At 28.7% G+C, this 13,809-nt stretch overlaps 1 protein-coding gene across 1 annotated transcript in view; it reads right to left on the bottom strand.

Annotated features, from left to right (window-relative positions):
- Nucleotides 1-2,556: 2,556 nt before the first annotated feature.
- Nucleotides 2,557-13,809, bottom strand: part of LOC107450204 (tubulin glycylase 3C) — a gene marked incomplete in the record, with an annotated part of 20,118 nt that continues 8,865 nt past the window's right edge. The window contains 2 exon segments of the mRNA XM_071188433.1: nt 2,557-2,745; nt 6,903-7,793. Of these exon segments, the coding sequence (XP_071044534.1) occupies nt 2,738-2,745; nt 6,903-7,793 (899 nt within the window).

Raw genomic sequence — 13,809 nt, 5'->3', positions numbered from 1 at the left:
TGTTTAATAGGATTCAAATGAATGGATTGGCTGGCCAATCCATTCGTTGAATATCCTCGCTTTCCAGATACTCATCAACCATGAGAGCCCTATGTGGTCGCGCATTGGCGTCCATAAAAATGAACTCAGGGCTAACAGCGCCCCTGAAAAGACGCACATAGGGCTCTAGGACCTCCTGCCTGTACCTTTGGGCATTCACGGATCCATTGTCAAACACATGGAGCGGTGTGAGAGTATCTTGCATGATCCATGCCCAAACCATGAGTACTCCACCAGCATAATGGTCCCTTTCGATAATGTTGCTGGGATGGTATCGGGTTCCAGGTTCCCCCCATATGAATAACTGTCCAGAAATAGCGTCATAGAAATATGTGAAAATGCTTTCCATCTCTTAATTTTGACCACCAGCGTATATATATATATTGTATATATACATATATACATTTTTTCAAAACATTTAAGTATAAATGCTTTAAAAAAAAATCATTTTTTCTTAGAACTGATAACTTTAAAACAATCATGTTACACAAAACCATTGCAATATTAAACTAAATTTAAACAAAAAGCATATATAACTCATATGTTGCAGGTAATATAATAAAGATTAGTTCTTTTGTATCACATGAAATTTCAGTAGGAGCGCCTAAATGAGTATCGTTTCAAAATAACAAATCTGTTTAAATTTGCGATGAACTTGATTAATATTTAAAATCTCTTAATAAAATGAAAGATGATAATCTGTTGTATATGATTCATAATTTCAAAAAAGCTATTTATTTCTCTAATGATGAAACAAAGAGCATAAGGGAAACTTTCCAAAAAGTGGAACCTAACACTGATCTTTTGTAGGGGACATAAAAGTAACATTATGAGAATATTTGGCTGTATTTAAATTAAAATAAAACTGCATATTAAATAAAATATAAAAATTGACACACTTAATGCAATGAATGTAAAATAAAAAGCAAAACTTAAGGTTGTTGTTCAACTATTAACTATAGTAATATATCCGAAAAAACTAAATTATTTTTAAAAAATTATCTGCCTTAAATAAAGCTATACGAATATAATTATTTTGAAAGGATTCATAAATAGGATTATTATAATTAAATAAAACAAAAATTGGAATATAAAAACAAAGTGAATAAAAATTTCTTTCTCATAATTTAAAAAAGCACCATTTGAAGACCTGTGTTAAGTCATTAAATAATTTAGAAATATACTAGCAATCTAAAAGAAAAAGTAGTTTAAACACTTAAAACTAATTTAAAACGCTTATGCTTTAATTTTTTTCTTTAGATGCATTTACAAAACTAGTTCTTCATTTTTAAAAAAAAAATTGTAATATAGTAATTTTAATATAAATTTGAAAGTAAAAAATCTTGAGTATAAAGTTTGTCAATTAAAACAATGCCATGTTATACATATTTTTAATTTAAAAAAAAACAAACAATAGACCTAACAGACTGTACTGTTTCATTTACTTTCTAAATTAGGAATGCTAAAAATTAAGACAGATGTGATTTAAACACATCTAAGAAAACTAAAGCCAAATGTTCAAAATCTGGATGAACTTTGAAAACATAAACTAAATTTTTCCCCAGAAATTTCAAAGGAAAACGAGCTTCAACTGTTCAAATCAACTTATCTAGCCTCAATATCTTGCAAGTGAGAAGGTTAAAAAAATGCTGCCAAATTAACTATATTTTGATTGACACAATTTGTCTTAAATTATTCCTTTATTCAAAGTCAGCATGTTAGCATTATAAAATTGTTTTTTGTGCACTTAATAATACAATATTATGATTAGCTATTTAATTATTAGTTTATTAATTTTAAGTAAAATTTTTCTCTGAAAATTTTAAATAACTTAAAATTTTGAAATATTTACCAAAATTAACTATGTTTTCAAGTTGTAAAAATGTTTCAAATAACACAAAAAGTTATCAAACAAGATTTTTCAGTTTATTTCACGTCCTTTATATAAACATGCAAAATATTATTGAAAAATTGGAATTAAACAAGAATAAAATACTTCAAGATTATTCAAAATTAAGAGGGAATGCTAACATATGCAATTATAATAAAGCTTGATTTCCCCTTTTAGAATCTGCATGAATAAAAAAACATTGACAAAATTTTGAATAGAAATGTAAAATTAATTTAACATAATGAGATTAATGTTTTCAGGGAATGTATAACTCCTAGATATTCTAGTGGTGCAGTTGGTTAAAGTGTCATTTACACCACTGGAGGAGAGTTGGAGCAATGAGTTTGATCCTTATCACCGCCATATTGTGTATACGCAACAAAGTCCTCTTATTAGTTGCTATGTAGAAGTTTGGAGAGATAGGTACTAGCTCAGATGCTGTCCATGTCCTCTGGCAAATGGTAAAAAATTGAAATGGTGTGAGATTCCAACCATGGCTGTTAAAAGATGGAACTATGAAAAATGGCGCTATATGCTTTGTCATGGTTGGGTGGTGAATGCAAAACTGTTAATGACAAAATAAGCAAAATCATGGTATAATGTAATACAATGACATAAAACATCTGTAAAGTGAAAAAGTTTAATGATGAAATAAATAAAAGACAATTTTACAATATATTTAACAAAAAGTTTGAGTAACAACAAGATGCAATGACAAATAAGCAAACGACAAGATGCACTCTAAATAGGAAGTTATTAGGAACATCACACAACAGTTCTTATACATATCTGGCCATATGATACTTCTCAGTTTTCTGTAATAAAAAAGAAAATTAACATATAAAAGTATGGTAATCATATCGAATATTATGGATTTATATTTATGCCAGTTGCATTTTTACCTGGTATATAACAAAACAATTGTAAATAAAACATATGTCTCAAGATTGTGCAATTTCCCCACACTTTCTTCCTCTCCATTACCATGTTTTAGGCAAATTTTGCTTTATCATCAGTAAGTATATTCCACCTTCTTAGTAAAATATAGGGAAAAAGCAAGATTTGCCAAGATTAGTAAAAACAAGGGAATAAGTGTAGAGAGTGCGTAACCTGAAGACGTTATAATATTCACAACAAATATACACACAACAATTTCAATAGGCTACATTGACTAAAATAGTGAACTTACGGCAACAGTTTGTTCGTAACTCTTTTGATAAAAAAGAAAAAACCTACTCTTTTTTTAAAATTTCTTCAATTACGTTAAGAATTTTTAAGAAGTAGGTAATTTCAATATTTCTTATTAAACTATAAAAATCTTTAGAAGTGATCTAACATAGCCAGTCACAAATTAGAAATGGAAGCTCAACAGTACCAAACTATCAGAAATGAGAGCTCATATGTGTTGTGGAATTGGGTATATGATGATCTACATCACATCTCACCTTACCAGGATGTTATTTTCAGTAATAACGCATTTTTAGGGGAGGTAACTGGTTTTTCTGAAGAAAACCAGCTTTTTAGTGGGAATATTTTAAATTGTTGTGCTCCTTACATAATACAATACCCTATTAAACTAAAAAAAAAAAGATTAATCTCAGACATTTAAAATAACAAACCAGGTCCCATTAAAGTTTGTTTATGAGGGTCTCCCCTCAATTTTTCGTACATTTCACTTTTAATTTTTTTTATTCCTTTTACATTCATTACCTTTTTTCTATTTATGCATATTGAAATTGTGAAGACAACAATTTTTTTTTATTCAGTTCATTATCAAGTAATGACTTGACACAAAATAAAAACACCAACTAAACTGTTTATTTGATGCTACCCTTTCAAGTTCATCACCATATATCTACACTGATTACAACAACTTATCATTTTCTTCAGTCAAAATTAATCAACACGATTCAATTAAATTCAGTATTTTAGTAGCCTGGGCAAAAGCTCTAGTTCTCCAACTCTAAAGCATGATTTTGCAAATGGAAATGTGCATTTTCTTGCTGTAGATAAGCATTTCAAAAGAATGGTAATATGTATAAGAAATAATGTTAACTGATTCATGAAGTAGTTCACTATTACAGTGTTATGTATGTTTATCTTTAACATGATTGTTTGCTTAACATTCTCGTATGCAAGGTAATGCTTAAATGTTAGAAAGCATGGGGAATCGTTCACCCAGTAAATGAAATTGTTACCTTCAATTCACAAATTCATGCAAGTCAACTAAATTTGAAATATTTTACACCTCCTTTGCGCAAGTCTTCCTGAACTTTGGCCCACCAGCATAGAAATTTATCATCTCTAAAACACTGTCAGTTAAAAAGGCTTATTTATAATAAAGGTAAAATAAATGTATGAGTGTAATTCAAGCATAAGTAATGCTTGTATGTTCAATGTTGTAGTACAGAATATTATTCTACATTCAAAAACTTTTGACCCAAAGGAAAAAAGGATATTGTAATATTTAAAGCGGATACTTTAAATTAAAAATTTTCGATTTTGCATATTTTACCCCGAAAAAGTAACAAAAAGGCATTCTAAGCAGCATTGAATAATAATTTCAATATTTTTTCTTTGATTTCTTAAGACATTATTTTCTTCACTAAACATTATTTTCTTTGTAAATCAATTTACATTATTATTAGTTACAAAAATAAAAATTCATAATAAAAAATTATGGGACTATGCATTACTATAAGATTTATGAACAGTTCAATTCATAAATTTACGTAATTTAACTAAATTAAAAAAAAATTATATTTTATTTGCTGAAGTCCTCTTAAAAACTAGACCTACTATCGCAGAAATTCATCATCACTGAAACTCTCAGTTAATTATAAAGATTTACTCATAAAGATAAAATATGTAAGTTATCATTAGGGTGATTAAAAATAAGTAATGCTTGTATGTTCAATATTGCTGTGTAGAATATCATTCTATATTTGAAAGCAAAAACTTTTGAGCCAAAGAAAAAAGACAGTTATTACTTAATTTTGTTTTGCAAAATTTATCACAAAAAGTAATAAAATTGTTTTCTAAGTATTGAAAAACTATTCAAATTAACATCTGTAACTTGATTAAAGGATCCCACACTGCAGATTTATAACTTTTTAATAATTTCAATATTTTTTCTTTGATTTCTTAAGACATTATTTTCTTCACTAAACATTATTTTCTTTGTAAATCAATTTACATTATTATTAGTTACAAAAATAAAAATTCATAATAAAAAATTATGGGACTATGCATTACTATAAGATTTATTGATGTCATAATCTTTTAGAAAATCGAAACTTGTCTTATACATCCCTACTAATATTTTACATCGATATAAAATTTTATTTCATGCATTGAGTACAATAAGATTATTTATAAAAAACATTGAAAATATATTTGCAGAAAAAACTTTTTTTGTGAAAAAAATTGATAATTTTGAGCTTTAAGTTTAAAAAATAAATGAAATTTGACCATCACACATATTACGAAGCTGAAAATATTAAAACTTGTCAAAAAATATTAAAAGTGGGGACTATTTTATGATGAAATATTATGTAACATCAAATTTCACAAAACATTTTATTTTTAAAAATTATTATATTAGCCTAAAATTAAATTTTATTTTGATTACATTATTCTTTCATTTAGAATTTATTACTTTATGTCTACAGTTATAAAAGAAGTACTTTTTTTTTACAGAAAAAAAAATCTTGCAACTTCTGAACTGTTAGTCTTATTGATTTGAATTTAGTCTCTCTCAATCCAACATAAAATATGCCTTAGAAACAATGTTTAATTTGTCTAGATAACAATGTTTCAATAAATCAATTACTGTACTTCTTAAAAATTACATATTTTTTAAGACTTCCCTTACAGCTTCTAAATTATTAGTCCATCTACATTATTTGTGTACTTGCTTTATAACTTCTTAAATTATTAGTTCTATAGTCATTCAATTCAGCATAAAAAATACAATAGAAATAATAACTATTTGATTACATTGCAACCACATAGCAATGTCAGATGTATAAATAAGAATAGGTCAGAAGTGGGACATTTTAAAATAAACAATTCTGCCATCTTCTCAACAATTAGTTCTATTGAACCACATTTTGCTACATTCAATTCGTCATAAAAAATACATACAAAACAATATAACACTTGCCTAGGTAGCAATGCCAAATGCATAAATTGTTACAAGTGAAATATTGTAATTTAGCAGAGGAAGTTCTTATATCTTCTAAACTACAAATTCCATCATCTCGTGTTCGGTCTCAATCGATTTGGTGCATAAAACAACACCAGAAACAAATCTTCATTTGTCTAAACACCAGAATTAAAGTTTTTATAATCTACCGGGATTGTTTTCCACAGAATACTTTGTATGAGTAGTAGTTTTAGAATAGTTCCCTTTTCTATATCACCCCATAAGGGCAAAGTATTGAGTATTTACATCTATGCATTTAAACAAATGAAAGAATGACTCCTGCAAATTCTGCAATGGAATCAGCCTTCTGCAAAGCTGAGTAACTTTATTGATGAGTAACTGTATTGATGGATAAATGCAAATATGCTTTTGACTTTTACTGTAGTCATTCACATCAGTGAAGAAACTAAAGTGAAACAATTGGATAAATTGCAGTTCATTTTGTAGGAGATTAAAATAATGTTATTGGAAATAAGTTTTAGATCATTGAAACCAATCAATAATTATTAGTTAAATAAAGTAAAAGTAAATATGTATTTCTTCTGAAGTTTGGTGTTTCCATGAATCTTTTTAAAATCAAGCTGTTTGGGTTTATTTGTATAAGTATTGAATATGAAGTATTTCATTAAAGTGGAGAAGATCAATTTTTTTCATGAAAAGAGAACAAATTCTACATCAAATTGAGTTTGAGGTCAACTGTTAAGAATTAAACTGTCTGCTCAGCAAAAAATAAATAATAAAAACAAAATAAAATTAAATACAAACCTGTATTTGTTGATGAATATTTATCTGTTGACACAGTGATATGGCTTGAATTAGTGTATTTTTGTAAGTCTGACAAGGACAGTTCACTAGATTTAATCTTTTCTAAAGATTCAGAGCTGCTTTCATCTTTCAGATCCTTCTTTTTAATCAGCGGCAATTTTTGCATCATATCACTGTTTACTTCAGCCACTGAAGCAGATTGTAACGTATCACTCTCACTAATATCACTGGTTTGAGCCACAGCTCGAGAACACATTTCTTGAAGCCATTGTTCTTTGTTTGTGTTATAAAAATTAAAATTCAAAATTTGTTGTTTTTTGAAGTGAAAAGTTTCAATAACAGATTCTTGTGATTTTAAGGACAATAATTTAGCACTGAAATTTTCAGGAAAAACAGTTTGATTTTGAAACTCTTCCCGAGAATCCTCAGATTTGCACATGTCCTTTAGCATCTTGTCAGAAGTTACACTTAAATCACTTTCATGGCTAACTTTAATATCGTCTGCATGCAAATTTGCAAAAAGACTGTTGTTTTGACGCTTTAATCTCATTCTAAGACGATCTTGAGCTCTTTCTTTTTCTTTGAATGCCGGATCTAACCGCTTTACATGCAATCTTGTCTTTTGTTGCTCTCTCTCTCTCTCACGAAACTCTGGATCCCTTCGTTTAGCTTTCATTCTCTCACGTTGACGCTCGCGTTCTTGGGAACGAAATTTAGGGTCCAGTCTTTTCAAACGCATTCTATAACGCCCCTTTTCTCTTTCTGCTTCGCGAAACCCAGGATCTTGACGTTTTAAACGCATCACAGTTCTTTGTCGTACTCTTTCTTGAGAGCGATAGAATGGGTCTTGTCGTCTCTGCTTAGTTTTATACTTATTTCTAGTTTTGTAATCTAGCCTAGAAAATAAAAGTTAAGAAATAAGAAAATATCTCATATAAAGACACTTAAAGCACAATTGTTAAATTTTTTATAAGTATTCACATTTATATGTTTTCTATAAACAAAAAGAACTTCCATGTCTAGCTGTTTACAGACAGAGGAGGACTGGTTCTAAACACATTGGTGGTCAAATAAATAGCATCAAAATAACAAGTAGAACCACTTTATGATTTCTTATACATTATTTAAATGCAAAAGAAAGTCACAATTTAAGAGGGACCATTTCCCATCAAACAGCAGGCAACAGGGCTGTTTCCATAATTGCTAACTTTTATGTGATAGTGAACCATCTGCTGATTTTACAATTTTAAGCACATATTGCTTAAACTTTAAAAAATTAAAGATCGTAAATAAACAGCTATACAATTATCAAAATTATTTTCATTATTTTTTGATCAAAAACGGTCTAACTCAGCATTATTAATCTGTAAATAAAATACTGAAAACATAAATTTTGCTACCACTTTAAATGCAAAAAGCAAATTTAACAAAAATTCAAGAAACTCTGTAATCTGTTACTGTTTCAATATTAAAAAAACCGTTCATAAATAGCAAGTTTCTTTTTGGATAATTTTAGACTGCCTTCTCAAGTTGATTATGGTATTCCACCTAAGTTACTATAAGAAATTTTATAACAATTTTAAGAAGAAAGAGCGTTTGCAGGTAAAATTTTAAAAAATATGTCTGGTACAGTTAGTCAACCCTTAACAAGTAAGTTTAGCCAACCCTATATTTGTTTTGAAATTTTAATTTTATATTTTTACTCCAACAAAATAGCAAAACAATAGATATTTAAAGTTTATGAAGCTTTTTGTGCAGAATTGAGCTATTTGCCAATTTTGTTTCCAGATACACAAAAAGAAACATTGAAAATTAAATTTAAAAAAATTAGTCACAAAAAATTTGAACAGTACAAAAAAGAAACTTTAGAAGATACTAATACACATTTTTAGTAAAAATTAATGAAATTTTAAAATTTGACAGAAATAAAACACAATAAAAATTTTCTTATTCATAGTCTACAGAAAGTTAGATGAACAATTTCAATAAATTACTCCCTATTGGTGAGGGACTGGGGGACATTGGTTTACTGTTTTTCAATCTTTATTAAAGTTAAAAGGTTTAATAGTTAAATTCTATACTAATTTAATTTAAATATTTTTAAAAAAAATTAATGTTATTAAATAAATTTACTAAACTAGATTTGCCTGATAAAAGTTTTCTAAACAAAGAACTCAGTGTGATTTTGAGACATTTTGACTTATGTAAAAAAATTTCATTCTGACCTAATTTTTGTTTAAGTAAAAAAATGTAGTACAAGGTGTCAGTTATTGTGTTATTCAAGAAATGATAGTCTTGATTATGTCAGTTTTTTGTATCCATGTCAAACCTTTTTTCCTGGTTTTAAAAAAACAATCATAAAATTAGTAAATCTCTCATTTTTCACAGCAAATTCTTGAATTTGAAAATAGGATGACAATACAATAACTAAAGCATCTATGTATAAAATTTCTTTCCCAACTGCATAACAAATGTACTTATTCTTCTTTTAATGCACTACAGCCTATTCAGTCAAAAGCTGTTTCAATTAGCTTCTTCCAATGGATCTGTTAAAATGCTACAGTTCACCAACAACTGGCTTTTATGTCTTAAAGTCTGCCTCTACGCAATCAATCCAACTTGTATAAGGTATTTTCTGTTACTCTGGACGCTTACAAAGATGACCGTTTTAACAAGGTTTGAGTTGTCATCATTTAAACAATATGCCTAAATCGTTTGATATGATAGTATTTGACGACTTTGCAACATTAGGATGTTGATAGATTTCATGAATTAACAAAGTATAATTTTTTCTAATTGAGCCAAATATTTTATAAAGAATTCTTCTTTCAAAAATCAAAAATTTATTCTCACATGTCTTTAGTGATGGTCAGCATTTACTATCATACAATATGACAGGTCTAACAAGAGTTATATAAATAGTTATTTTTGTCTTGAAATTTTGTAGTAAAGATTTAATACATTTTTATGCCATTATAGCATCGACTAGCCTTGAATAATCTGTTAATTTCAAGTTTAACATAACTATATTTAGAAATGATAGTATTGAGAAATGTAAACTGATCAACGCTCTTGAAAATATAAAATCCTATTTGCAGTGTGGAGTTATGCGCATTGCTTGCTACAGCCATAAATTTTGTTTATCCTCATTTGTAGCAAGTCCAATATCTCTGGCTCTAGATTCTAGAGAAATGAAAGTCTCCACAGCTGCCTGTTTACTTCTGTGATTAATGTTGATGTCATCAGCATGCACTAATAACTATATAGATTTCTGAAAAAACGGCACCTGTAGTTATAGTTCATTACTTCTAGCTATAGTACAATTTCTAATAGCTTTTTTATGGCTGAGATTGAAAAAGATGCACAAAGAGTATCACCTTGTCTCAATCTTATTTCAGTGTAGAATAGATTTAATACATCAGGTATGATTTAGATGAAAGGTGTGACTATTACATTTAACAGCTTTTTCTAAATTTTGTCTAATAGGATGAATTTGAGAAATAGTAGATTTTCTTGCTGGAAATCCACATTGTCGAACCAATAACAGTAAATGTATACAGTAATAACCTATTACATAGATATGGGAGAATATTTTAAATGCTAGGTTTAAGAGGGTGATACCTCAATAATTGCAGTATTTCAGCATGCTTCCTTTTTTAAAAATGATACGTATGGAACCCTCTTCCCATTCAACAGGTATCTGTTTGATTGTCCAATGATGTTGTTACATGTGACTAGCAGGAATTTCAATCCATAGAGCAGCCCACTCAGGCAGCTCAATGTCTCACAAAGGGACAGTGGACAGAAAAAAGAACTATAATAAACACACACAATATAAACATGAACAAACTAAAAAGATTAATATAAATAAACATGAACAAGAAAAGGATTAACAAAGAAACAAGAAAAAAGAATGGATAGAGTTCAATCAATAATAATTAATTAAACTTCCAGCAGTCCAATGTAATGTGACAATTTCACCAAGTATCAGGGACTCTCTCTCTGAACCTGGGCACATATAAAATTGTTCAGCATTCATGATGCCCATTTCATAGATTTGACAAATATTTGATGGGAGTATACCCATTCTATTCAGATGTTTTGCTAAGTAGTCCTGACCTGACCTTAGTTTAAAGTTTGCAATAACTTTTCTATGGGGTTTGTGGTAACACATTTTCCAGTGATCTTGGATATTGGCTCAGGATTTACCCATTGACATTGCTGCTCAGTCATATTTGAGGATATCTATAATTTTCTCATAAACAAGTCTTTCACACAATTCTAGAGGAATGGCTTTGTTGTCAAAGAGTTCATACTTCAGGCAATGAGTCAGCCTTTTTGTTGCCCTCAATTCCCTCATGCCAAGGGATTCATTGAAAAACAATAATTTTAGTGTGATTTCTCTCGGAGTTCCGTGTTTGCTTTACTTTCAGGGTGGTCTAAGTTTGAGTGTACTAATTTTACAGCAGCTTGGATGACTGCCTTAAAGAAACATTTTTAACATGAGATTTTATAAAGCTAATGATATAGCAAAGATTTCAACATCAAAATTTTATCCAAATACAGAATAACTTTATGGATTGCTTAAGATAATAAATGTACAGCACATAAAATTTGTAACAAATAGGAAATCGTACATTTAGAAAAATTTAAAGAGGGTCCACAATACGTATTTTCATGAATAAACATAAATAATAGAAACATATTTAGGGACTCTTTCATGCAGATTGAAGACCTGATAACTTCTTAAAACCTGAGACCTTTTGTAAACAGGGCACAGAGAATAAGCAAAACAATAATTATTATTAAAAAAAAATAATAAATTTATACCATTCTTTAAATTAAATTTATGCAAGTAACTTTATTGTCTCTAAAAATTAAATTTTTTTCTTCCTTTTATTTAAAAAAAAAAAAAAAACAGATTGAGTGACGGATTTAACATTTATTAAAACATTATACAAAAATTTTTTCCACAAATTCTGATTTTACTTTGACAAAAAACAGAATTAAGCCTGGAATTTTGTTACGTGGCTAAATATTCTCTCATTGTCATATCCTTGTGAGGAATGGTTAATAATGCCAGCTTTAAGTTGGACAACACAGTTGTAGGTATAACTTTACCTGTTACAGACTCAATATTATAGTATATTGATTGTATCAAAAGAAAGGAAAACTTCAGTTCTAAAAAATCTTTGCACTGTAAAGCACAAAATCAAGTTTCTTGAATATCAAGAAACGAGGCTAGTTATTTTTTGCTTTAATTTTTGCAAACGCAAAAAAAAAAAAAAAAAAAAAAAAAAAAAAAAAAAAANGAAAAAAAAAAAAAAAAAAAACTATCAACATACTATAATTGATATGGTGGATGGAGAGTGAGGTTTGTATGCAAACTATGCATGAATCCTCTGATCTATATACTCATTAGGAAAGAGCCTGCGAATATATTTTAGAGGCTTCAAGTCTTGAGATTGGGCATAAAATCCTGAGACTTAGGTCTAAAGCCTGAGAGTTGGCAGGTCTGAGATTCATTTAGTTTCGTTTAAAATAATTAAAACATTCAAAAGTGGTCCACTAATTCCTACTTTCCACAACACATGATTTTAAAAGATACTGTCTCTCGCTTTGTCACAAATCTGATTTATTTTTAATATTTTTTCTGATCAAATATTGAGTCACATGATGAAACTGCTGCTTGATTTTGTGACTCGAACGAAGTTTACATGATTAAATTAAAAAATGTTACTTAAAAACATTATGATTTTATAATAAAACAGAAAGAAGAAAAAAAAACAGATATAGAAAATAAGAGGATAAAAAGAAAATCTGTATTATAAAAAGTATGTATCAAAATGAAATTTTAAAATGCATGCATGTCAGCTTTCATGATTTTTACCTATGATATTTTCAAATGGCAGAAAATTTTATGATTTAACATACTACTCTGGGTTTGAAAATTTAACTTAAAGTTATTAACCACCACAGCATAAAGAATTTAAAAAGCACATATAAGAACCAGAACCCTAAAAATTTTTCCTTATACAGTGGAACGTCGCGTATCCGGAATCGGTGGGACTTCCCGAAGTCCGGATAATAGATTTTTCCGTATAATACACCCCTAAGATAAACAAAGCTTAAAATGATCTAATAAACGATCTGAATCTAAGAAGCAAAAAATAAATAAACGTTATTTTTTGGGCAATAATGTTTTAGTATTTGAATGTGATATTTAATCAATCGAAAACAAAATATTAGAAAAAAAATAATTAGTGCTTAAAATTTAGAAAACGAAAAAAAATTGACAGTAGTAATGAAAATATTAATTTGCTCTATCCGCCATTTTGAACTAGAACGATTCAAGGAAGAAACGGGATTCCCCGTCATTCATTAAGGTGGGTAGGTGGGGGAGAAAAATCCATTCCCTCCTTATTTGTATAGAGAAAATATGTGTAAAGAGATCATTCAAGTTGAGGGCGGGGAAGTTATCAATCAAGCGTTAGGGCGCGGCATGCTGATGGAGTTATCTTTATTTTTTCTTGTGGGACTGAAAGAATCACGTTAGTGGTTGTCAAAACAACGTTAAGGAAGGGCATATTAATTTCGCCTGGCTTAAGAGGGGGAGGATTGTTATCACTTGACAAGTTGAAAAGAAATCTTTTAAAGAAAATACACAGCTATCCTTTACTAAATGAGGTGAATAAAAGAATTGCATTGGAATTCTAAAACGGCCGAAATATGTCTGTTCTTTATTCATTAATAATGTTTAAATATTACTATGCTTTATTTAATCGTTTAAAAAATAATCTGGCGCAATATTACACCTCGAGACATAATTGACCACACTAACTTAGAAAAAATACAGAAAACCATCGTACTTATTGAAAACGACAATCGACGTCACGATTATCGACAC

The sequence above is a fragment of the Parasteatoda tepidariorum genome, chromosome X2 (assembly GCF_043381705.1).
Source record: "Parasteatoda tepidariorum isolate YZ-2023 chromosome X2, CAS_Ptep_4.0, whole genome shotgun sequence".
Classification (NCBI taxonomy): Eukaryota; Metazoa; Arthropoda; class Arachnida; order Araneae; family Theridiidae; genus Parasteatoda; species Parasteatoda tepidariorum.
This window is presented reverse-complemented; position numbering and strand designations above follow the sequence as displayed.